The sequence below is a fragment of the Cetorhinus maximus genome, chromosome 3 (assembly GCF_964194155.1).
Source record: "Cetorhinus maximus chromosome 3, sCetMax3.hap1.1, whole genome shotgun sequence".
In the NCBI taxonomy this organism is placed as follows: Eukaryota; Metazoa; Chordata; class Chondrichthyes; order Lamniformes; family Cetorhinidae; genus Cetorhinus; species Cetorhinus maximus.
Genome location: NC_135881.1, coordinates 201,182,112 through 201,206,825, shown reverse-complemented (window position 1 = coordinate 201,206,825; position 24,714 = coordinate 201,182,112). Strand labels below are relative to the sequence as shown.

Sequence of the window (24,714 nt, the reverse complement as noted above, 5' to 3'; positions counted from 1 at the left end):
AGAGTCTACTTGTCAACAATCAGCACTCTCTTCTCATAGTATAAATTGTTGCTTTCCCCTTATTCTTGCGAAGTGTCCTGATGAGTGCAAGACAAAAAGCTTCGACATATCTCTTTTTTCAGCAATACTCAGAAAAGTTCATGGGAAATAGAGTGAAATATTGTTTCAATGCTTATAAAGAGGGGTAGGGATACTTACAGATTAACACAGGCAGCAGCCTTGACTGGTGCTTCTCCCAGTTGGTTTTGGCATCAGAGGCTTCTGCTGACTCTGCTGCACCATGTGCCAACCAAACAAAGTGGTGTCTGATCCTCCTGCACTAAGAGAACAAACTCCCAAGCCGCCAACAGCCAAGAGGAACAGTAGGGGTACTGACCGCCCCACAATGTCCCTCTTCCCTGGAGTACAATCCAGGGCTGGAGCAGCAAACCACATTCCCATGCCACATTGTTAGGAAGTTACGGACTGAGAAAGGGAATGGCATCTTGCTGTATTCTTCCATATCTCCCCAGCTGAGATGATGATTCAGGCACAGGACAGCCAAGGGTAGCCTATCAGGTATCCATCCCTTGAAGACAAAATGGTAAGGGTGGGAGGGGAAAGGAATAGAGCCCAGCTACCTACCTTCCCATGGAATCAGGACCACATGGAGAGAAGACATCCGCCCCATTGATAACTCAGTTTCTACCACCTGGCAGCACAACAGAGGTACTTTCCCTGTCCTTCAGAGAGCCCACCTACAACTTTCTCTCTCTCCCCTGTTTATCTTTACCTTCCCTCATTGCCCTTCTCTGCCCAATTCAATCCTGGGTCGAATGAATCACCACCCCAATACCCACCACATGCCTCCCCTGCTCCGTCTTCTAACACTGCAGCATGACCCAAATACTGCAAGCTGGTCGTGACTCCCCTCGGGCTATACGACTGGAGATTGACTCGTCCACGTATCAAGATTTTTGTTTTAGCTCATTCAGAGGATATGGCTGTCGTAGGCAAGGTCAGCATTTATTTCTCAACCCTATACAACTCAGTGGTTTGTTAAGCCTTGTATTTCAGAGAGCAGTTAAGGGTGAGCCACGTTGCTCTGGATCTGGGGGTCACATATTGAGTTGTGGTCAGGTGTCTAGTAGAGTGGAATCCAGTGCCACCTACCTTGGAGACACAGAAAGGAAAGACTACTTGGGAGTGAAGTAAATTGAAATGTGTTAACCTGGCATAATGAAAATAGTAAAGAACACAGGATGATGGAAAAGGTATAACAGAAGAAACGCTTTACGAAGCAAGAGGTTATACTTAAGATTTGTTTCCCACTTCTGTGATTTATCCTTTGTTTCCCATTTCTGTTCTTACCCTGACAATCATCTGCACAGTGTCTGGCTGCTGTAGATACACTGGGTCCACGCTTGGCCACCGTTGAAACAGCACATCTGTACCCCACTGATAGTGAACGGTAAGCTTATTCTGGACACTGGAGAGACCTGTAACAGGCAGGAATCATTTTGTACATCAATGAGAAGATTAAAAAGTGGTTTCCCAGAGACTTGCAGCTGGCGGCGCCGCGAAGGAAATAATGTTTATTTGTCACAAGGGAGGAGCACTTCACATCTAATTGTGCACATTGCAAGGATAAATCCCCTGTGCTGGTTGGAAAAGCACAGGCCACTTTGTGAACACAAGACTGGATTTCCATGCTATACGCCAATGAAGTTTCACAGAACAACTCTCTCAAATCGCAGAAAAACAAATCTGCAGCGTCGGAATTGGAGCGGCATGGCTGCAAAAAATGGCCCAAACCTTCCGAGCAGGCTTGGGACCCCCTGTTTCTGGCCCTGATCAGACAAAAAAAAAAAAGCCCCCGTTCACCTTCCTCCAATTTTTCTGGCTAATCTTCCGACGGAGGATCCTGCAGAAACAGGACAGGAAGCCTCAGAACATCAGGGGAGGGAATCCGTGCAGAAGCCACGCCCCTTTTTAACCAGAATGAGGCAGCTAGTGCAATAAGTGTTCACTAACACACTGAAAAGCTTTGAGACACAAACAGCTTTTCAGTCTCTTAGTGAATGAGCATCGTAGGGCGGGTGAGGTAAGCGGAAGGGTGGTGAGGTGAGGTCAGGGGGAGAGGGAGTGGTGGGGGATTAGGTAGCGGGGGGTGTTATTCAGTCAGGTCGGGTGGGGCTGGGGGTGGTTGTTGAGGGGGAGTCAGTTGTGTAGTGACCCAGGGATTAGACTAGGATTTTTCTGTCCAACATTTCCTGTGTAACTATTCAGGTAAGTCTGAACTGTCCAAAGTCTCTGACTCTAACTCAAACTCAAGAGTTGGAGACTTTCTTGGAGGGTTCTGGGTGCTGGGGAATTGTTCATCGGAAGTTAAAACTTCCCAGACAATTCCTTCAGAGTCGGGGTTTCAGTCTTGTAATGCTTCTTGGGGTGGGGGGCGGTGTTGCTATATGTCCCGTCTCAAGCAATCTGGAGACTGAAATATCTGGGCTATTGACTTTTGCTTTTAAGAACAGCAATGTTTGCATACATTCCTTTAAATCCTAAACTAAGTCAACGAGGACTCGTCATTGAAATAACGTATTGAGTAACTTGGAAGAACTGGTGTGTTGTTGCTGGCATTCAAACAAACAAAACTTGACTCTGACGCAAGTTACCAAATACGACAGTCACGTGCATTTCGAGTTAGATGTTTGGATACAGATGGATTATTAGCTCCTGGGCTGGCAAAGCTTTCACATTTGTAAAAAAAAAAATCAAAGGCATCCCCCTCCACATCCGCAAAAATCATACTTCCCTCTTTCTGATGCTTTAATTTTTTGACCCTCTTTGGTCTTATATTTCCATTCTCCACCCCCGCCCCGTCCCCCACACCAACAGATCTTTGCTGTGGGTGTACCAAACCACATTGACTGCAGCAGTTGAAGAAGACAGCTCATCACCACCTTCTTAAGGGCAATTGGGGTTGGACAACAAATGCTGGCCCAGCCATACCTCATGAAAGAATTGTTAAAAAAATTCTCAGGCCGAATAATATGATAGAAGCAGAAATGACCGTCATGGCATCTGAGGGAGGTTAAATTCAACTTTAATTAATCTGGAACAAATGCTAGTCTCACTGACAATGATCGTGAAACTACCAGGTTGAAGTGACAACCCATCTGACTCACTAATGGTCTTCAGTGGAGGAAATGTGCTCATCTTATGTGGCTCCAGGCCCACAGTAACGTGTTTGATGCTTAACCGCCCTCTAAAATGGCCTAGCAAGCCACTCAGTTGTATCAAACTGCTACAGGAAAAAGCACTGCAGCTGCACCTACACTCCAGACTGCCGCAGTCCAAGGCTCACCAGCACCTTCTCAAGGGCAATTAGCACTGACAGGTATTTTCGGGAAATTCAATCAGAGTTAACGTGGCTGATTTGCGCAACATATAAATTTGCACGTTCGCATATTTAGAATTGGAGGTCTAAATCTTTGGGAGAGCTGGTTGGTGTAGAGGTAGTGTCACTGGACTAGTAGTCCAGAAGCTCAGGTTAATGCTGTTGGGGACATGGGCTCAAATCCCACCACGACTGCTGGTGGAATGTAAATTCAATTAATAAGTCTGTTATGGAAAGCCAGTCTCAGTAATGGTGACCACAACAACGATCAATGGTTGTTTCATCTCCAATTTCATTTAGAGAAGGAAACATGCCATCTTTACCTGGTCTGGCTTACACGCGACATGCAAGCCACTCAGTTCAAGGGCAAATAGGGATGGGCAACAGATGCTGGTCTTGCCAGTAACACCCCACATCCCATGCAAGAGTAAAAGGGGAACAAGAAGGTGATGCCGGAGCACTTGCAAACTGGGTTTGCAAAGCGCAAAGCAGCTGCCCAGCACACCGGTTGGGGGCTGAGCTTTGTGTCTCCATGGCAGTTGGTGGAATGTAAATTCGATGAATAAATCCGATATCAAAAGCTAATCTCAGAAACCAAAAGCGTGGGGGGAAAAAAGTTTAACGACTGTGTTGTTTAACATTGTGACGCGAATGTTAAAGGCAGAAATCGCTGTAACATGTCAGACCCTTCACTTCAGGAAGGAACTGTGCGTTTCCTTATCCTGTGAACGGTAGTCAAATTCCAAATCTGCGCCAAACAACAACCAAAGGTTAAACTCCGATAACATTGTTTTGATGCGCCAAAACCAGGTGCACAAGTACAGTGATGACAGAGATATATAAACATTTACTAATCCAAGGGTTATGTTTTTATATCTGTGGAAAACATGGGCTTGAATCTGCATTCCAGGATTCAGCAACATTTAGGAGGCGGGGATGGGGGGGTGAATTGATGGAAGGCGACTTGAATCATTCAAACAAGAATTTCTAACCAACGTCCAGCACCAAGTGCAGTTCTTAACCGGAACAGCAAGAAATGGAGAAGTGGTGCGCCAGTGGCAGATTCCCTATTTTAAAAATTTGGTCATGGGATGTGGGCAAGGTGACGTTTTTTTTGCTGCGAGGGTGTTAAGGGTCAACCACTTAGTGCAGGTTTGAGCCAAGCTGAGCAGAATAGGTGGAGGAGACAGGTCCACCCCATTCGAACACTAATGAGCCATTCGGATTTTTACAGTGATCCAATAGTCCTTACCGTTGGGATCATTTCAGGAATTCTTGCAACATTGTAGAATTAATTCTACAAAGTTCAGGATTCATCGGGTGCCCTGGTGCTGCGGTGATAGAAACTCCCAAAGTTACCAAAGCAGGCCAGCGAAGAGGATTTTTATTTGAATTCACTCTTGGGGTGCGGGCGGCACTGGCTAGGCCAGCATTTATTGCTCACCCCTAACTGCTCTCAAGAAAGTGGTGGTGAGCCGCCTTCTTGAACCGCTGCGATCCTCGCGGTGCCGGTACACCCAGTGTTTCTTTTCCTGAAGCGATTTGATACAACTGGGTTAGGCCATTTCAGAGGGTAGTCAAGAGTCATCCACATGTCTGTGGATCTGGGGTCACGTAAGGACCGTAGATTTCCACCCCAGAATAACCTTCCGAAGGTCATGACTGAACCAGGTGGGGTTTTTTTTTTAAATGACGACCCAGTAGTTTCATTATTATTAATAGAGAGACTAACATTTTATCCCAGATGAATTGAATTTAAATTCCCCCTGCTGTCGTGGCGGGATTTGAACTCATGTCACCAGAGCTTTGGTCCAGGTCTCAAGGGTTACCAGTCTAGTAACAATACCACTCTGCTGCCATCAGATGCATTCCTCAAGAAAGAAACAATTAGGTGTGGAGATAAGTAGAACGATGTTGAAAGGACAAGCCTGTTGGATGAAACATGCCTGCTTCTGTTTCTAAGAATCAATCTCTTAAAGCCAAATATGTTATTGTCTTTGGATACATTGCTTAAGCTCAGGATCATTTCTGAGCTTTATCTTCTCCTTCAGAAGCTATGTCGTGATTGTACAAGGGACTAAACGATGGCAGAGGTTAAAAAGACTAGTTTGTAACCACATGGCTCTGCTGAGCAATTCCCTCATGAGCTGCAAATAGAAATACAAACATAAGCTGCAAAACCACAAGAGTTCGGTGCTGCATTAGACAATGGCTGCAGGAGAGCAGAAGAGTTTCAATTCCTCACACAGCACATAGAGTTATCATGGGGAAGATACTCCAAGCAGGCCGAGTATTCATTAGTCTCTTTGTAATGCAGGAAATGTAGCAGCCAATATGCGCTCAGCAAACTCCCACACATAGCAACGTGTTAAGACCAGATAATCGATTTTCCTTCGTGACGTTGACTGAGGGATAAATATTGGCCAGGATGCTGAGGATAACTCCCCTGCTCTTCTTCGACACAGTGCCATAGGGTCTTTTATGTCCACCTGAGGGGGCGCTTACGTCTTATCTGAGAGACAGCACCGCCCTCAGTACTGCACTGGAGTGTCAGCCTGGATTTGTGTGCTCAGGTCTGAGCGGGGTTTGAACCCATAACCTTCTGACTCAGAGGTGAGTGTGCCACCGACTGAGTCACAGCTGACAACCAGCGACATAACTTCTGAAGGAGAAGATAAAGCTCAGAAATGATCCTGAGTTTAAGCAATGTATCCAAAGACAATAACGTATTTGGCTTTAAGAGAATGATTCTTAGAAACAGAAGCAGGCATGTTTCATCCAACAGGCTTGCCCTTTCAACCTTGTCCTACTTATCTCCACACATTCTTGAGGAATGCATCTGATTGCAGCAGAGTGGTATTGTTACTAGACTGGTAAAATGACAACCTTCGGAAGAGAAGGCTGGGTTAACAAAATTGTCTCGACAAACCTTGGCAATTGAGACACATTGTTAAAGTTATTATTTGTACAGAAAATAAGCAGTTTTAGTGACATCAGTTGTGTGTGCTGCTCCTTTAGGGATATGCAGCAGCACAGCAGGGTCTGTCTGTGCCTGTGGGAATTTCAGTCATGCAGTATTCAACGTTTCTGCTTGTGCTAAATTGGTTTCAAGAAAATAACCTGACAGCATGGGTGGTTGGAAACATCTGATCAATGAAACTTCTCTCTTTAGAAATAAAGGAGGGAAATGACAAGGCAGTAATTGTGAAAGAAAGGATGACTTTGTTATAACTTGCTGCTCATCCACTGAGTAAAGGTGGAATCTGGAGCCAGTCTTTCCTTAACATAGGTCCATTCGCAAAACCCCGAGAACAAAAAGCACAGACTCCCTTTCCTTTCCCCCCATGTAGGTAGAAACTGGTTCTTTGAGAATAATGCCCTAACCTTTCCCCGATTAGTAACTGTTGCGCTTGCTTACAACTAAAGCATGCGCTTCACTGCAACAGGATTGCAACCTTAACAGACTTGCTGTAATTCATTCTTTGCCCCAATCAGTAAGCAAAGGCAAGCATTTCAAGATGGGGTCCCATTTACAGTCGTTCACCAAACATCCTGGAAAGAACGCACGACAAAAGAAACACTTCAATTAATTTGCATCAGTAGTTCCGCCATGGTATTGCTCATGTGATCAGCACTTCCATCACTGGAACTCAGTTTCTGGCTGCAGAACTGCCTGGTATATATTTGTTGACTCTCTTTTCTGGTACATTTTAATGTGCATCTATGTTACATTATAAATTTGATTTTCAAACTCTGTTCGTTAACCAGAATGCAGGAGGAATAAAGTGGCCATGAACAGCCCGAAGAAATGACTTGGGCAATTTGAATTTGCTTGGCAGCTGTCGGTCTGAATTATTTGAATATTTTTAATGATAAACACGTGAATTATTTGGCTGGGTGTTTGCTCATTATGAAAGGACTGGATTATAGGGGATATTTCAACCAATAACTATTTCTTACCCTGGTGGTGACGATGCCTTGGAAACAATCCCTGTGACACCAGCAGTCCTTCAGTAGTGCACTGAAGTGTCAGCCTAGATCTTGTCTTGTGCTCAAGTCTCTGGAGTGGGACTTGAACCCACAATCTTCTGACACAAGGAACGAGTGTAACTAACTGAACCACGGCAACATCTTAGAGGAGGGATTCCCAAACTGCGGGTCGCAATGCCACTCGCGAGCTCCAAGGCAGCAATGGCTCTGCAATTGACAGCTGCAAGGCTCCTTTAAATGTTTGGGTTTTTCCCCCCCCCATTGGTGGGCGTCGCTTAATCATCTGTCCTGAGGCTCGATCACTGCTGCAACAGGGTCCTCGCATTTTTCAGGGCAAGCCTAGCAGTTTTAATCCCCCCACCCCCCCAACTCCACCCTCCCCTTCACTCAACAAGTTCCCTGCATCTCCCCAGATTTTCACTCTCGGGTTCCACAAAGTCAGAGACATTAAAATGGGGTCATATAGGCAAAAATCTTGGGAAGCACTGCCTTAGGATGGCTGTTACAGAAAACAGGAACGTGAAGATGTATCAGTCCAGCAAGGAGTACTCTTCTGTGCTTGGGTTAAAGCGAGTTGTTGAGTTAAACCAACAATGCAACCGGCCTCCAGTTGGGAGAATGTAATAAAAGAAAAATCACACACACCAGGATTACTGTTATCGTTCCATAACCACCACCTGGAAGTCATTTGCACATCTGGAGAGACGACAGGCTATGGTTGAACAACTCATGTTTCTTTTTTTATTTATTCTTTCGTGGGATGTGTCACTGGCAAAGCCAGCATTTGTTGCCCATCCCAAATTGCCCCTCAACTGAATAGCTCGCTAAGCCATTTCAGAAGGCAGTTAAGAGTCAACCACATTGCTGTGGATCTGGAGCCACATATAGGCCACACCAGGTAAGGACGGCAGGTTTGCTTTCCTGAAGGGCATTAGTGAACCAGACGGGTTTTTATGACAATCGATGATAGTTTCATGGTCACCATTACTGAGACTAGCTTTACATTCCAGATTTTAATTGAATTAAAAGAAAATTCTGAAGAGCTCTGAAGAAGTCATACGAACTCAAAACGTTAACTCTGTCTTTCTCTCCACAGATGCTGAGTTTTCCCAGCATTTTCTGCTTTTGTTTCAGATTTCCAGCATCCGCAGTATTTTGCTTTTATCTTAATGAATCTGTAAACGTACGTTGAGCCATTAGTCATTACAGCACAAAAGGAGGCCATCGGGTCCATGCTGGCTCTCTGTAGTGCAATCCGGTTAGTCCTATTCCCCCACCCTATCCCCATAGCCTTGCAAGTTTATTTCCGTCAAGCGCCTACCCAAAACTTATTCTAGTCTCTGCTTCTGCCACCTTCATTGGCAGCGAGTTCCAGGTAATTCCTCACATCCCACCTGCATCCCTTGCCCAAAACCATAAATCTGTGTCCTCGGTGTTCCCTAGTCCTTATTCCATCAGCTATGTTTTACTTCGTTAAAACCAAAATATTGCGAATGCTGGAAATCTGGAATGAAAGCAGAAAATGCTGCAAAACTCAGGTCTGGCAGCATCCGTGGAGAGAAAGAGAGTTAACGTTTCGAGTCCGTATGACTTCTTCAGAGCTTTTCCTTTGTTGCCTCATCAAACGTGTCATTATCTTGCTGCAATATGTGGTAACAAGCAAAGGACCTGAAGCCCAACAGTCTAGAATTAGGCAAGCAGAACTTTATATCATAGCTTGGGTGTTTTCTTTCTAGGTTCGTTTAGGCACTGGGGAGACAATTTTACATTGCAACGCCAGTGAAGGAGAGCAGTGCTACACATTCCCACCCGTGCTGCATTTCCCATTAACATACAGCAGTGTCTATTGTCAAGTATCGGGCAGGTGTGAACCCAGCAAGCCCAGGACTCAAGATTCATGAAATAATTTGAGTCTCCACTGCCGAGGGCATGAGAGCCTCATGTTTGCTGTCAATTGCACATTTTAAAACAAATTTTTTTTATCCGTTCATGGGATGCAGGTGTCGCCGCTAGACCAGCATTTATCACCTATCCCGAACTGCCCTCGAGTTTAAGGTTTAAAAATGTTTAATAAACACAGCATACTCAGTAATGAATTTAATACTGCATTCAAGAATTGGGACCACAAATTCCCTTTTTGCCAGTGCGACTCTATTTAAATTTTTTAAAAATGTAATAAAAACTTTTAATGTTTACCTTTCCACAACTCTGATGCTAGGTATGGAGCCATGGGAGCGGTCATAATACACAAGGTAGCCAGTGCATCTTCATACTCAGTGCTGTGCAGTATCACTTGAGGAGAACTTTGCTGAAGGTAAGGGGGGAAAAAAGAGAGTAACAATACAATCTTTAATAACTGCATAAAGCCAGAGTCAATTTCTGTCAGAGAACCTGACACATGATCTGCTGTGAACAACACACCTGTGACCAAGTCCTGGGCATGGCGACGTTTCCATTTTTGAGTTTTTGTGTGTGTTTATTTTTTAAGTACAAAAGATTCTTTAAAAAAAGTTATTGAATTTTCTCCGCCAACCTTCATCAGGCAATTTTATTTGATGCGAAATGTTGCTGTTCGCAAAATAAAGTAAAAAAAATTCAATCCGATGGTATGGTTAATGCTAACCAGGAGGGATTGTTTACAAATTCTTGAGAGACATTAGAGCAGCAATGGTGGAGACAACATTAGCAAGGGCACAGGGCTCAAGATCGGATGCTTGATGTTTGCTGGGAGCACAAACTCCAAGAAGGAACACAAGTAAAGGTTTGCATGCATGAAACAAACCTGCGTTTAGCCTCACTGTGAATGTAACATAACCCAAAGTGTTTTACAACCAATGGGTCCCTTGTTGTAGTGGTGCCACTGTTTTTAAATGGAGGCCCAGCAAAGACCCAGAAATGGCAAATGAATGAATGTTGATCGATGGAGAAACGCTGGCTGGGACACCTGTATAACTTCCTGCCATCTTCAATGGAGCTCATGGGCACTACAGCAGGGAGACGGCACCTCATCTGAAAGATGGTACCTCCAAAAAAAAAAGTGTAGCAATGCCCGAACGGTCAGCCTGAATGATATGATCAAATTTATCAGAGGGCCCACAACCTTCTAACTCAGACGTTGACAGTATGGTTTAGCTAGACTGACACGCAAAAAAAAAATCCAACATATTACGGTAGCACTGGGAAGGTCTGTTATTTCCGTAGCCCAGGGTAAACCTCCTACAGGCACACATTGGAGGCTTGAAACGTATTCTGTTAAGGGTAGTTTCTATCTGCTCCGCTGTGCCACTGATGGCTAGTGTGTGTGGCCTGCAACATGGCTATGACGCTTCCATTACTAATCTCACCTGTCCCTTTAAAACCACAGCTCAGGTACAGCCTGTGGAGAAGTGACCCAACAGGCACACCCCGAGATCAAAAACAGTTCATCAGAAAGTGGCTGGTTTTGTTTTTTTTTGAAAAAAAAATTGAAATGTGACCAAGACTTTTTATTTACAAAGTAATCAATCGTCCACGCCCCTGAGCGTCGTGAGCCAGAGAATGATTATTCTTTTTACACGCCTTCATGTTGCTTTTTCACTCAGTTTCTCCCCTTTACTCATCCTTTTACCTGTCTTCTTCTGCTTCTCTCTTTTCCTTCCCTTTTTGCATCGTGGGTAGTGTGTAGAATGGCAATAATGTGGCAGGGACAGAAACCACCAACACCAAGAAGCTGTTAATTGTGTATCAGTTCTGTTGTATGATATGTAGATGGAGGGCATTAATTGCAGTTTCATTTCGAGCATATAAAATGAAGCGTTTACTGAAACTGCAGTGTGGCTGAGTTAGGAGGAGTATGCTTGTAATGCCTCACTCTGTAAATAAATGCAAGACTGTGTAAAGACTGGCTCCTGTATCATCCAACTTTCTGGCTTTCCAAAATAGAACAGAAGCTACTATTGAAATGGGGGTTACGTGGTAAATGTGGCCCTCAATGGCACCATTTCCAAACTCCATCCATATGTTTCCCCCCGCACCACCCTTACTGCCATCACATCCCCTCTCCCCTTACCCACAGCCCTTCCCAACACCATATCACTCAACATCCCTTCCTCAAACTCTCAACACCTATATCATCCCTTTTCTGTCACTAATTTATTACCTAACCTCCCCCATCCCCACAATTTACTCTCACCCATTCACACCAACTATCCCTAATGATGGATGCTAAGAGGGCAGAGGCCCAGTCACTATGAATGAGGTGGTTTCCCCCTCCACTCCTACTGATTTTCCTCAAGTAGGCTTATTTTCAAATTTACTGTAAATAGATAAAGAATTCAAATTAGAAGTAGAAAAAAAAATTGCCCACCTACAAGTTCAACTGGTAATAGAGAAGACAATTGGAATGTTGGCCTTTATTTCAAAGGGAATGGAGCATAAAAATGGGGAAGTCTTGCTAAAGCTATACAAAGCAAGTTAGACCACACCTAGAATACTGTGAATAATTTTGGTCCCTTTATCTAAGAAAAGATTTACTGGCATTGGATGCAGTCCAGAGAAGGTTCACAAGGTTGATCCCAGATATGGAGGGATTTTCTTATGAGGAGAAGTTGAGTAGATTGGGCCTGTACTCACTGGAGTTTAGAAGAATGAGAGGCGACCTTATTGAAACATAAGATTCTGAGAGGGCTTGACAGGGTAGATGCTGAGAGGACTTTTCCCCTTGTGGGAGAGTCTAGGACTAGAGGGCATAATTTCAGAGTAAGGGGGCGCCCATTTAAAACAGAGATGAGGGGGAATTTCTTCTCTCAGTGGGTAGTCAATCTGTGGAATTCTTTGCCGCAGAGGGCTGTGGAGGCTGGGTTAAGTATATTCAAGGCTGAAATAGACAGATTTTTAATCAGTAAGGGAAACAAGGGTTATGGGAAAAGGCAGGAAAGTGGAGTTGAGGATTGTCAGATCAGCCGAATGGCCTACTTCTGCTCTTATGGTGTGTGCCTTGCCCTCCCCCTAGAAACCAGACCTTACTTCACAGATGCGCAGGATTAGAACTGACCTTTCCACCTAGGGTGAAGATAATTAATTGGCATCAAAATTCAACTGGTGAATATTACTTCTCACTGCTGTCTCAGATTCCAGTCCTTATCGCAGCCTATTTCCTTTTTTTATTCATTCACGGGATGCGGGTGTTGCTGGCTAGGCCAGCATTTATTGCCCAATTGCCCTGGTTCAGAGGGTCACCCACATTGCTGTGGGTCTGGCGTCACATGAAGGCCAGACCAGTTAAGGACAGCAGATTTCCTTCCCTATTGGAAATATTGGACATTAAACAACCATCAGCAATGGTTTCATCATTAGATTTTTATTGGATTCAAATTCCACAATATGCCGCGGTGGGGTTTGAACCCAGGTCTCCAGAGCATTACCCCTGGGTCTCTGGATTACCAGTCTAGTGACAATACCACTACGCCACCGCCTCCCCTAGCTCCTTCGGCTCAATATGCTATTTAAATTTTATAGCACACCGAACACCAACAACAGAGGTGTGCCGAGAACATTACTAGTTTCCCTCAAATGCAGTCACTGAAAGGATAGGACCTCAGTTAAGCATCTGAAATTTGTCCTCTTGTTTTTCCAGATTATTTGAAGAGAAGCTTACTGGACAGAAAGTGCTAGGAGGTAAAGAAAAATATCCCTTCAGTACAAGTGACGGAACAGCACTGATGCACTCTAGGGCGTTAGGTGTATTTTGTAAACTCAAATTAAATAATCCAAATTTAGGTTGGTCATGGTTCTAGGTAAAAATATCACATCCTGTTGTCAGTTTCTAAAGGATGCGACCTTTATGCAAAACATTTAAAAGATAAGACAGAAGTTAATTCAGTAGATTAATTTAAATCATGTGATTGGAGTATATTTTCTTTAAACATTCCACAAAAGATAAGACATACTCGATGCTTGAAATTTTGGTAACAGAAAAAAAGCGTCAGCTGAAATACTTCTCGAAGGTATTTTGAGAGATAGATATATCTGTGGTCAATATATTGGGTAATATACTCATTACAAAATAGCATCCATTTAGGTGTCACAGTGCAACACTTTTAACACTAAAAAGACCCATTGCGGCAATTACAAGAGTATCGGGGGAAAATGTGTTTGCAATGAAATGACTGCCCCTAGACTGAATTTAATATAATATTTACTAGGAGATCCATGGTTACTGAAAAGCAGCAGATGCACTAAAGATAGGGTCATACTATGCAAAACGCAATGTATTATCATTGTGTATAACATTAAGACTAAAAAGTCTAATTGCTGTTAAGTAAACACTGAGTCAGTTCATGAGAATTTAATCAAAAGGTAACCGGCACTCTGACTCCACTTTATATAAACTCACCCACGCCCAAAAGCTTAACAGTGTACATTCTTCCCCAAACAAAGTGCTATTGCCTGGTTATCCTCAACTCTGACAACCTCCATTGGCTAACTCTCTCTCCTAAACATTGAATTCAAAATCTTCAACCTAATGTTACAATTTTCAGGTCTTTAGTGCGCTTCATGTGAAGAAAGACGTCTTCAAATGTTCAGTGATAGGAGGGTAAGACAATAAAAGGCATAATTGAAAATCTGGGTTTTGAGGAGGCTTTTTAAAGCAGGGAGGCGGCAGAGGCAACTGGGCATTGGGTTCTAGAGAGTTTGAGATACTGAAGCAGTGCATGCCTACATGCAAGGGTTGGACCATATCCAGTCTTGGGCTGATAAATGGCCAGTAATATTCATGCCACACAAGTGCCGGGCAATGACCATTTCCATTATGAGAGTGTTGAACCACCTCCCCATTATATTCAAAGGTATTGCCATCACTGACATCCTCACTATCAACGTCTTGGGGTGGGGTGCACAACATTGATCAGAAACTGAACTGGAACAACCATATAAATAATGTGTCCACAAGAACAGGTCGGAGGTGGGAATTATGTCCATGACAGTATCGGTAGGTGTGACCAGCGTACAGTCCTTTTGGAGACAAAGTCCTGTCTTCACACTGAGGATACCCTCCATCGTATTGTGTAGCACTACCATGCTAAACGGGATAGATTTCAAACAGATCTAGCAATTCAAGACTGGGCAACCGTGAGGTGCTGTGGGCCATCAGCAGCAGCAGCAATGTACTCAACAACAATCTGTAACCTCACGGCCTGGCATATCCCCTACTCTATCATTACCACCAAGCCAGGGGATCAACCCTGGTTCAATGAAGAGTGCAGGAGGGCATGCCAGGAGCAGCACCAGGCATGCCTAAAAATAAGGTGTCAACCTGGTGAAGCTACAACACAGGACTACTTGCTCGCCAAACCGCACAAGCAATACACACAGCTAAACGATTCCACAACCAATCAATGGATCAGATCTAAGCCCTGCAGTCCTACCACATCCAATCGTGAATGGTGGTGGACAATTAAACAACTCACTGGAGGAGGAGGCTCCACAAATATCCCCATCCTCAATGATGGGAGAGCCCAGCACATCAGTGCAAAAGACAAGGCTGAAGCATTCATAACAATCTTCAGCCAGAAGTGCCGAGTGGATGATCCATCTTGGCCTCCTCCGGAGGACCCAGCATCACAGATGCCAGTCCTCAGCCAATTTAATTCACTCCATGTGATATGAAGAAACGGCTGAAGGCACAGGATACCTCAGGGCTATGGGCTCTGACAATATTCCAGCAATAGTGCTGAAGACTTGTGCTCCAGAACTTGCTGCGCCTCTAGCCAAGCTGTTCCAGTACAGCTACAACACAGGCATCTACCTGACGATATGAAAAATTGCCCAGGCATGTCCTGTACACAGAAAGCAGGACAAATCCAACCCGGCCAATAACCACCCAATCAGTCTATTCGCGATCAGTAAAGTGATGGAAGGGGACATTAACAGTGCTATCAAGAGGCACTGGCTTAGCAATAACCTGCTCACTGACGCTCAGTTTGGGTTCCGGCAGGGCAACTCAGCTCCTGACCTCATTACAGCCTTGGCTCAAACACAGACAAAAGAGCTAAACTCCAGAGGTGAGGTGAGTGTGACTGCCGTTGACATCAAGACAGCATTTTACTGAGTATAGCAAAAGTGGAGTCAATGAGAATCAGGCTAAAACTCTCCACCGGTTGGAGTCATACCTACCGCAAAGGAAGATGGTTGTGGTTGTTGGATGTCAGTCATCTCAGTTCCAGGACATCACTGCAGGAGTTCCTCAAGGTAGTGCCCTCAGCCCAACCATCTTCAACTGCTTCATCAATGATCTTCCTTCCATCATAAGGTCAGTAGTGGGGATGTACGTTGATGATTGCACAACATTCAGCACCATTCGCGACTCCTCAGATACTGAAGCAGTGCATGTCCATATACAGCAAGACCTGGACAATATCCAGGCTTGGGCTGACAAGTGGCAAGTAACATTTGTGCCACACAAGTGCCAGGCAATGAGCATCTCCAACAAGAGAGAATCTAACCATTTCCTCTTGACATTCATTGGCATTACCATCGCTGAATTCCCCACCATCAACATTTGGGGGGGTTACCATTGACCAGAAACTGAACTGGACTACCATATTCCCTGGACGAGTGCTGCTCCAACAACACTCAAGAAGCTTGACACCTTCCAGGTCAAAGCAGCCCACTTGATTGGCACCACATCCACAAACATTCACTCCCTCCACCACCGAGGCACAGTGGCAGCAGTGTGTACCATCTACAAGATGCATTGGAGGAACTCACCAAGGCTCCTTAGACAGCACCTTCCAAACCCACAGCCACTACCATCTAGAAGGGCAAGGGCAGCAGACACAAGGGAACACCACCACCTGGAAGTTCCCCTCCCACTCATCATTCTGACTTGGGAAATATATCTCTGTTCCTTCAATGTCACTGGGGCAAAATCCTGGAACTCCCTCCCTAACAGTGCTGTGGGTGCACCTAGACTACATGGACTGCAGTGGTTCAAGAAGGCAGCTCACCACCACCTTCTCAAGCGCAATTAAGGATGGGCAATAAATGCTGGCCTAGCCAGCGAGGCCCACATCCCCATAACGGTTAAAAAAACAAAGAAAAAAATTCTGGGGGAATTCACACCACTCGACTTCCCAAACCCTGTCCACCATCTGCATGGCACAAGTCAGGAGTGTGATGGAATACTCCCTACTTGCCTGGATGAGTGCCACTCCAACAACACTCAAGAAGCTCGTCACCATACAGGACAAAGCAACCTGCTTGATCGGCACCCCATCCACCACCTCAATAAATTTGTGGAGCAAGTGAATGTTTAGAGTTCTTTGAGGATGTAACACAGTGTGGATAAAGGCAAACTAGTAGACACAGTGTATTCAAGATTTTCAGTAAAGTGCCACATTAAAGGCTATTCCACAAGATAAGAGCTCATGGCGTTAGGGGTGATATATTAGCATGGATAGAGGATTGGCCAACTAACATGAAACAGAGTCGGGAAAAATAGGTCATTTTCAGACTGGCAAACTGTAATAAGTGGAATCCCCTCAGGGATCAGTGTGGGGGCCTCAACTATTTATGATCCATGTTAATGACTTGGATGAAGAGACCAATTGCATTGTAGCCAAACTTGCTGACCATACAAAGATAGGTAGGAAAACAAGTTGTGAGAAGGACACAGCGTCTGCAAAGGGTCATAGAAAGGTTAAGTGAGTGGGCAAAAATTTGGCAGATGGAGTGTTATGTGGAAAAAATGTGGGGTTCTCCATTTTGGTGGAAAGAACAGAAAAGTAGAACATTTAAATGGTAGATCTGCAGAATGTTGTAGAACAGAGGGAGCTGGGTGTCCTCGTACATGAATCACAAAAAGCTAGCAAGCAGGCACAGCAAGTAAATAGCAATGCAAATGGAATGTTGATCTTCATTGCAAGGGGGATGGAGTTTAAAAGGAGGGAAGTCCTGCTACTGTCCAAGATGTTGGTGAGACCGCACTTGCAGTACTGCATCCAGTTTGGTCTCCTTATTTGAGGGACATACTTGCACTGGGAACAATTCAGAAAAAGTTCACTGGGCTGATTCCCAGGATGAAGGGATTGTCTTGTGAGAAAAGGTTGAGTCTATATTCATTAGAGTTTAGAAGGGGAGATAATCCTATTGAAATATAAAAGATTTTGCGGGGGCTTGAGAGGTAGGTGCTGAGAGGAGGTTCCCTCTCATGGGGGAAATCTAGAACTAGGGGGCACAGTTCAAAATAAAGGGCCTGCCATTTAAGATGGAGATGAAGAGGAATCTCTCCGCCAAAGGATCACTGATCTTGGAATTCACTATCTCCGAGAGCAGTCGAAGCTGGGTCATTGAACATGTTCAGGTCTGAGTTAGATTTTTGACCTGCAAAGGAGTCAAGAGTTATGGGGGCAGGCAGGAAAGTGGAGTTAAGGCCACAGTTGGATGAGTCATGGCTCCTGGGGCCAAATGGCCTACTCCTGCTTTTATTTCTTGCATTATGTTGCAACCCTGCCACACCATGGGCTGAATTTTCCCCCCGTTTGGGGCGGGGGGGGGGGAGTTGATGGGCGAAGGTGCTTCCAACCGGCGCCCCCGATCGGAGGTGCGGCGCCATTTTACGTGGGCGGGCCAAATTAAGGCCCGCCCAGCGTGACGTCCGCAGGAAAGCGCTATGCGCTCCTTGTGCGGGCTTGGGGGGGGTGGGGGGTGGAGAGACACTTCTCAAAATTGAATGCGCGCTCTATCACGCTTGCGCACGGAAGAGCGCACTCATCTCCCTGAGGCTAAGTGCTGCCTCAAGGAGATCGCCTCTGCTTTCAAATATATTAAAAATAGATAAAAAGATAAAAAATGTCACTTGAGTTGGGACATGTCTGTAATTTTTACAAAATCTTGATTAAAATTTTTCAAAGCCTACATGAAACCCCATCCTACCCGTGGATGAGGTTTTATGTTTTTTATACTTCCCGCCAGGGCTCCTGACCTGCCCGCCAAGCTTAAGGTTGGACGGGCAGGTCCTTTAATTACTTAACTGACGCTGTCAATGGCCTCAATTGGCCATTGACAGGTCAGCAGGTGCGCAGCTGATTTTGCTGCGCTCCCGCCTTCCTGAAAATTTAAATGGGGTGCGGTGATGTCGGGAGTTCCCCCCGATGTCACTGCGCATCATTTTACGCATCGGCGAGCGGGCCCCGCCCCCACTCACCGACTTGTAAAATTCTGCTCCATGGCTCCAGTCTGCGCCCTGCAGCAACTCATCAAGGTTTCAACAGCACCTTCAAACTTGCCCTCTCTATCACTGGAAGAACAAGGGTGGCAGATGCATGGGAACACCACCACCTGCAAGTTCCCCTCCAAACCACACACCATCCTGACTTGGAAATATGCCGCCGTTCCTCCACTGTCGCTGGGTCAAAATGCTGGAACTCCCTCCCCAACCACACTGTGGGTGTCCCTACGCCACATGGAGTGCAGTGGTTCAAGAAGGCAGCTCACCACCACCTTCTCAAGGGCAATCAGGGATGGGCAATAAATGCTGGCCTAGCCAGCCACGCTCACATCCCATGAAAGGATTAAAGAAAGAAACAGCAGTGGCTGAAACCAGGGCCACCAACGTCAAGCTGGGGAACAAAGGAGAAGTCAAACATTACAGCAATGGTGTGTGCAGTGATACAAGGCAGAGAGGAGATCACGACTACAGGTCAGGGTGAGACCATGGAGTGATGGGAATTTTGAAGTCAACTTGCTGGGGTATGGGAAATCTAGAGAGGAATAAAACTTCGTCCATCATTCCACAATGCAACATGGAAGTACTCCTTGCATTTTTTAAAAAAAAAAGAAATCTTAACACAATCATAGAAGCGTTTAACACCAGGGCACAGCGCTTCCACACACAAATGTGTTTTGGACTTGAAAATGAATTTGAAAGATTTCTAGCAAAGTCATGAGAACAGCTCTAACAAATGGGACTTGGAGAAATTTGGAATACCCTCGATGCCTTAGGGAAGATTTGTATGAACTGTATTCTTCAGGGAGCTTTGCTAATACAAACCACCTGAAAAAACTTAAGAGACATATCAAGGGAGGTTAGGACTCACTGCATCCATTTAAAGATATCATCGTGCATCATACGACGCAACACATATACAGGCATCAGCTGTTAATTATCTACAGCTTTAGTGTTACTTTAAGGCCAGAATCCCTCATGCTTTGTAGATTGGTCAAGAAGGTTAACTTTAACTATTGCTGAAAAATCTGGTCTTTATTTGTCAGGACAAACTATTTTCAGATTGACCTCATGGAATAAATACTTTCACAGATTTGTTTATTCAATCTGTGTGGAAAAGAAAGAGTGGGAAAGGATAAGAGTTCAGAAGATGCCAACATTTTTCTTGTTTTGGGAATGGTATTTTGTGTTGTAATTAATTGCCCAGGCAACTGCTTAAGGGAATTTTTTTTTTTTTAAGCAGCTTCTCAACACTTGATATCTTCCAGCGTTATTGTGCATTTCCACAATGGACCTCAAGAAAAACTGGAAGGACATCAAGATGATTTAGGGAGCAGGCCGAGGTGCAGGGAAAGGAGTCCAGCATCTGTGCCCCTGAGGGAAAAAAATGGAGCAAGAGCTGTCAAAATAAATCTCTTCAGCAACCATCCTCTTCATGATCTAATTAACACAGGCTAATTATGTGCTTCATTTCTTCAATTTGGTTACAAGTGGGTGTCAATCAAAATAGTCAGGCAAATTGAAATTGGCAGCCGCAATTGGACTAAGCAACGTCTCCAGAGGGCAAACCTAAAGGGATAAATGAAATACCAATGTAGAAACTTGGATAAGAGGGATACAAAAGTGAACTGAGATGATAAAATAATTATAAACTGTCCACGATTCTGAAGTGAAATACATTTGTGGGAATTGCAATAATATTTGAATTTCAAGAGCAGTAAAATTTGTAGTTCCATGAACAGCCTTGCAAGCTTTATACCTTAAAGAAACTTGCTGCAAATAGTAATGCCTTCTAATGTCCCATCCGTTGATGAAGGCTTAAACCTGCAACAGAAATACCGAACACAGCAAGGGGAAAGATGCTGATTCTTTTTCTTATCGCTAAAAATGTATATTTACATTTATATTCTTGCCCAGTTCTTCCTTTGGCCTTGAGCCCTGGAGATGTATTTGACATGGGGAATGGCAGCAGCAAAGAAGTGTCGATCCACCCCCAATCACACCTCCCACCATCTCAATCTCATTGTGTCTGCTCCCCTTATTATCTTTCCACCGTTTCCCCCACTTCCTCCCACCACCTCAGTCCGATTACTACTGCTCTGAAATTGTGTTATATAAAATCTTGCTTTATGAAGTCTTTGTGGCTGGGCACGTATATTGAACTTTTCGAAAGGAGCACTTAAACAAAGGACACTGGCCTACATCAGCTATTTATGTTGCATTTGCAAAGAACACAAGCTGCTTCATGGAGTCAGAAAGTCTACGGAGCTCAGTGGCAGTGGCTAAGATAAGCCCAGATTGAAACCAGAGACGGGTCACGTGTCCCAGCTCGAGTGTGAAATATACTGGATTTGAACTAGTACTGAGATACAGGCTGCCGCCGGGTATAGAAGGAGCAACAGCCTTACCCCCTTTCTGCTGAAACCGCTCTCATCAAAGCCAAGCTGCTTATGCTTTGAAAGCCCACTAGAAGACTTCATTGCTGCAAAGAGAGTTTTTAAAAAGGAGAATGCTGAACCATCACCACTGCCACCAAGAGAAAAGAGAATCAACCAGCTATGACTGCAGACTAACTGCTTCAAGTGAGAAACACAACTACCAGCAACTACTGTGGAAAGTGATCCTTCAGCTGCGAATAAGCATCCAGACAATCTGCAAATATTTTTTTTTCTAACTTTACTTGTTACTTGGCTAAATTTTAAGGCCTTATATTCTGCAGTTTTATTTCTTTTTTGCCTGCTTGGGTGGAGGAGGGGTGGGGGGTGGTGGGTGGTTCTGTGCAAGTGCTGTTTTTGCATTAGTAGATAGTTGGACATATTTGCACATTTTAAACCTTTTGTTAAATACTTGTGCACCTTTACCAGAGTGAGTTTTAGCAATAAAACTAACTGAAGGGTCATGAGGACTCGAAACGTCAACTCTTTTCTTCTCCGCCGATGCTGCCAGACCTGCTGAGTTTTTCCAGGTAATTCTGTTTTTGTTCTAACTCTTCACTTGTTAACTTAAGGAACCTGGCTGGCTTATTTCTTGCACCGAGCTATATAATTTCAATATATATTATATATTGAATTGACTATATCACCTCCCTTTTAAATTCAAACTCTGTTATGGCCAACTCAGGAGTGGGACAAAGTTCACTCCTAACTTGGTCGTAACACTACCTCTGCTTCTTCTCCTTTGAACTACCTACCCACCCAGTTAGGGGTGAGGTCAGGCACCGCTTTTACCCTCCCGCCCCCCCCCCCACGCACACATCAAGGTAGTGGAAATCTGGAACTCCGCCCCCCACAGAGGGAGGTAGATGTCGAGTCAGATTAAATTTTCCAGGCCGCGTGTGCGCGAAAGAGTGCGGAAATCTCCATGGCACAGAGGTGCCTCAGGGAGGTTAGTTTATGGTTTAAACATTTAAATAAAGAAATTCAAAACTTTTAAAAAACATGTCCCCTCATGTGACAGTGTCACATGGGCTGGGACATGTCAGTGAATTTTTAAAAACAATTTTATTGAATTTTTTAACACTTCATCCCACCCGTGGATTCGCCCGCCTGCCAATCCTAAGGTTGGACGGGGCAGCTCATTTTATTAATTCAATTAGTTTTTAAAGGTGCCTTAATAGGCATTTGACAGTCCGGTGGGCGCGCAGCAGACTCGTCTGCACGCCCACCGAACTGAAAATCTAAATGGCACGCGGTGACGCCCGCCTGACATCATCGCGTGTCGTTTTACCCGTCGGCGAGCAAGCCCCGCCCCCCGCTTGCCGACCTGAAAATTCGTCCCAAGGTGTTCAAATGGAGTTGAGGTACAGATTAGCCACAGAGTAGCGGAACAGGATGATTTACTCCTATTCCTGGGCAAACTCTGCAGCCTCTTCTCCTGGTACCAAAAATCACTCATCTCACCCCTAACGCACCATCCACCACCTGGGATGAAGGGCAAGTGATAATGGGACCCAAGGCCCCTCACCCTCAACTTGCTTTCTTGCTGTCTACCTCCATTTCTAATCCGTTTCCCTCAGAGGCTTTTGCTCGGTTTCAAATTTCAACTTGGTTTTCTTAAAGAAGCTCGAGTAAAACGAGGTCATTCCGGGTTTTTTTCCCTACTCTTCGTCCCTCTTTCAGACAACACGACAACAGAGGGGAGAATCAAAACACAACTTGCTCGAATGCCTCCCCCAACGCTGCCGTAAACATGGTCAAGACCGTCTTATCTGCAGATCTTCTTTTCCTCCCTGTAGGGAGTTTCTGGCTTCCACTCGACAGTGAGGCCATTGTTCACAGAATTACACTTGCAGAAGTATCCAATTGGGCAGATCTGAGAATTATAAAAGTGCTTATCGCAACACTCCGTACTGTTGCAGTACACGTTATGCTAAAACAATTAAAAAGTGTTTAGGGGAACAAATGCATGGGTGTTTGCTTTGTACTTGATATGACATTCTGGTGGTTTTCTCCTTAATACCAACTTACAAAGCCAAAGCTGTCCAACAGATGGGGTGTCCTTTCCCTGACATGCCGTCTGTTGTACTCTCTAACTTTCCACTTCTTTGCTAGCAGAGATTTGAGGAACTGCACTTACTGATAAAGTGTTTGTGAGGCCCATTAGCCGGGCGATTGCAGCATTCAACAGGAAATCCTCCGTCATGTAACTGGTTACCTAAACACATTTAAAAGCAAGGGAAACAAAATGAAAAACAATTGTCGGCTGTATTTGTTCAGCGTAGTGGAAATTGCAGATGTTTGTCCCCACTCCAAAATTTGAACAGACCTTTGTGCAGCTTCACCCCCTGAACTAGATTACAAATAATAATAACCTGGTTAATATTACAAGGCAGAAGGTGAGGTTCAAATCCTAATGCTAATCATGCGAATAACCCGAATAATTAACTACTGCTCATCTGAACCCAGAGATTAAAGCCTTGTTTCTTTTTAAATTATAGACAATATGAAGTTCTGTTCTGGGTCTTTAACACTGCGATCTAATAGATGAGTCGTTTTATAAACATCCTCACTGATAGATTAAAGGCTGCAGCAAGATCATTGTAACTTATTTCTCCCAGGGAAGGCGATGGCGTAGTGGTAATGTCACTGGACTAGTAATCCAGAGGCCCAGGCTAATGCGCTGGGGATACGGGTTCAAATCCCACCACAGCAACGGGTGGAATTTAAATTGCATTAATAAATCTCGAACATATAAAGCCAAAATGCATGCCTCCTGCTGTCTGGCCTCCATGTGACTCCTCTCAACTGACACGCGACTCCTCCTGTCCTCTCAAATGTTCAGTTCAAGGGCAATTACGAATGGGCAACAAATGCAGGCTTTGTCAGTGACACTCACAGCCATGAAAGAATCCCATGGGAGAATAAATTGAATTCTCTCCCCACCACCCCCCTCCCTCATTTTGCTGCCAATTTTCTCCCTTCCTGAAGGTGCCAACACCCCACAGTAAATCACCCAAGTGGCTGTTAACCACAAGCAAAGTCTGGAGGACAAGGGTAAGCAGAGGTGCCCCAGCATATCCCAACCTCAAATGAGAAATTGCTTCCAATAGCCAGATTTAACATGAGTGGCAAAAGATGGCATCATTTTTTAAAACAATGCAATGAGTTATGGTAATCTGGAATTCGCTGCTTAAAAGGACAATGGAAGGAGATTCAATAGTAACTTTCAAAAGGGAACGGGATAAATATTTGAACATATTGCTGAAATGACAGACATATTGCCGAAGTTTTTCATCTTGCACTCGTCAGGACAAATGCAAGAATACCAAATTTCAAACAATCACAACTTATACTACTGGAGAAAAGAGTGTTGAATGGTTGGCAAGTCGTCTCTGATTGGCTGGCAAGTCGTCTCTGATTGGCTGAGGCGCTGGCAGGGAGAAAGAAACAAGGAGCTATAGGCTCGCCAAGCTCCCGGGTAATTCATGAAAGGCGCAAGGCTTGAACATAGTCCTTTTGTTTTCCAAAAAACAGGTCCCTGCGTATGAATGTGTCATTTCCAGTAAGTGTGAATGAGCCACATTACGAGCTTGACTGATTATCTTAAATTGGTTGTTAGTGTAGCTATTAGCACACTCAAGATTGTTGAACACAAATACTGGGCAATGGGGGAGGAGTTGGGGGCAGGGCTGGGGTTGGTT

General features: G+C 44.6%; 1 protein-coding gene across 1 annotated transcript in view; it reads right to left on the bottom strand.

Annotated features, from left to right (window-relative positions):
• lars2 (leucyl-tRNA synthetase 2, mitochondrial) overlaps positions 1-24,714 on the bottom strand; it is a 96,425-nt gene that overhangs the window by 5,759 nt on the left and 65,952 nt on the right. Inside the window, exons 18-20 of the mRNA XM_078539616.1 lie at positions 23,151-23,228; positions 9,566-9,677; positions 1,351-1,478 (exon numbers count right to left, since the gene is read on the bottom strand). Of these exons, the coding sequence (XP_078395742.1) occupies positions 1,351-1,478; positions 9,566-9,677; positions 23,151-23,228 (318 nt within the window). The remainder of the gene's footprint in view (positions 1-1,350; positions 1,479-9,565; positions 9,678-23,150; positions 23,229-24,714) is intronic.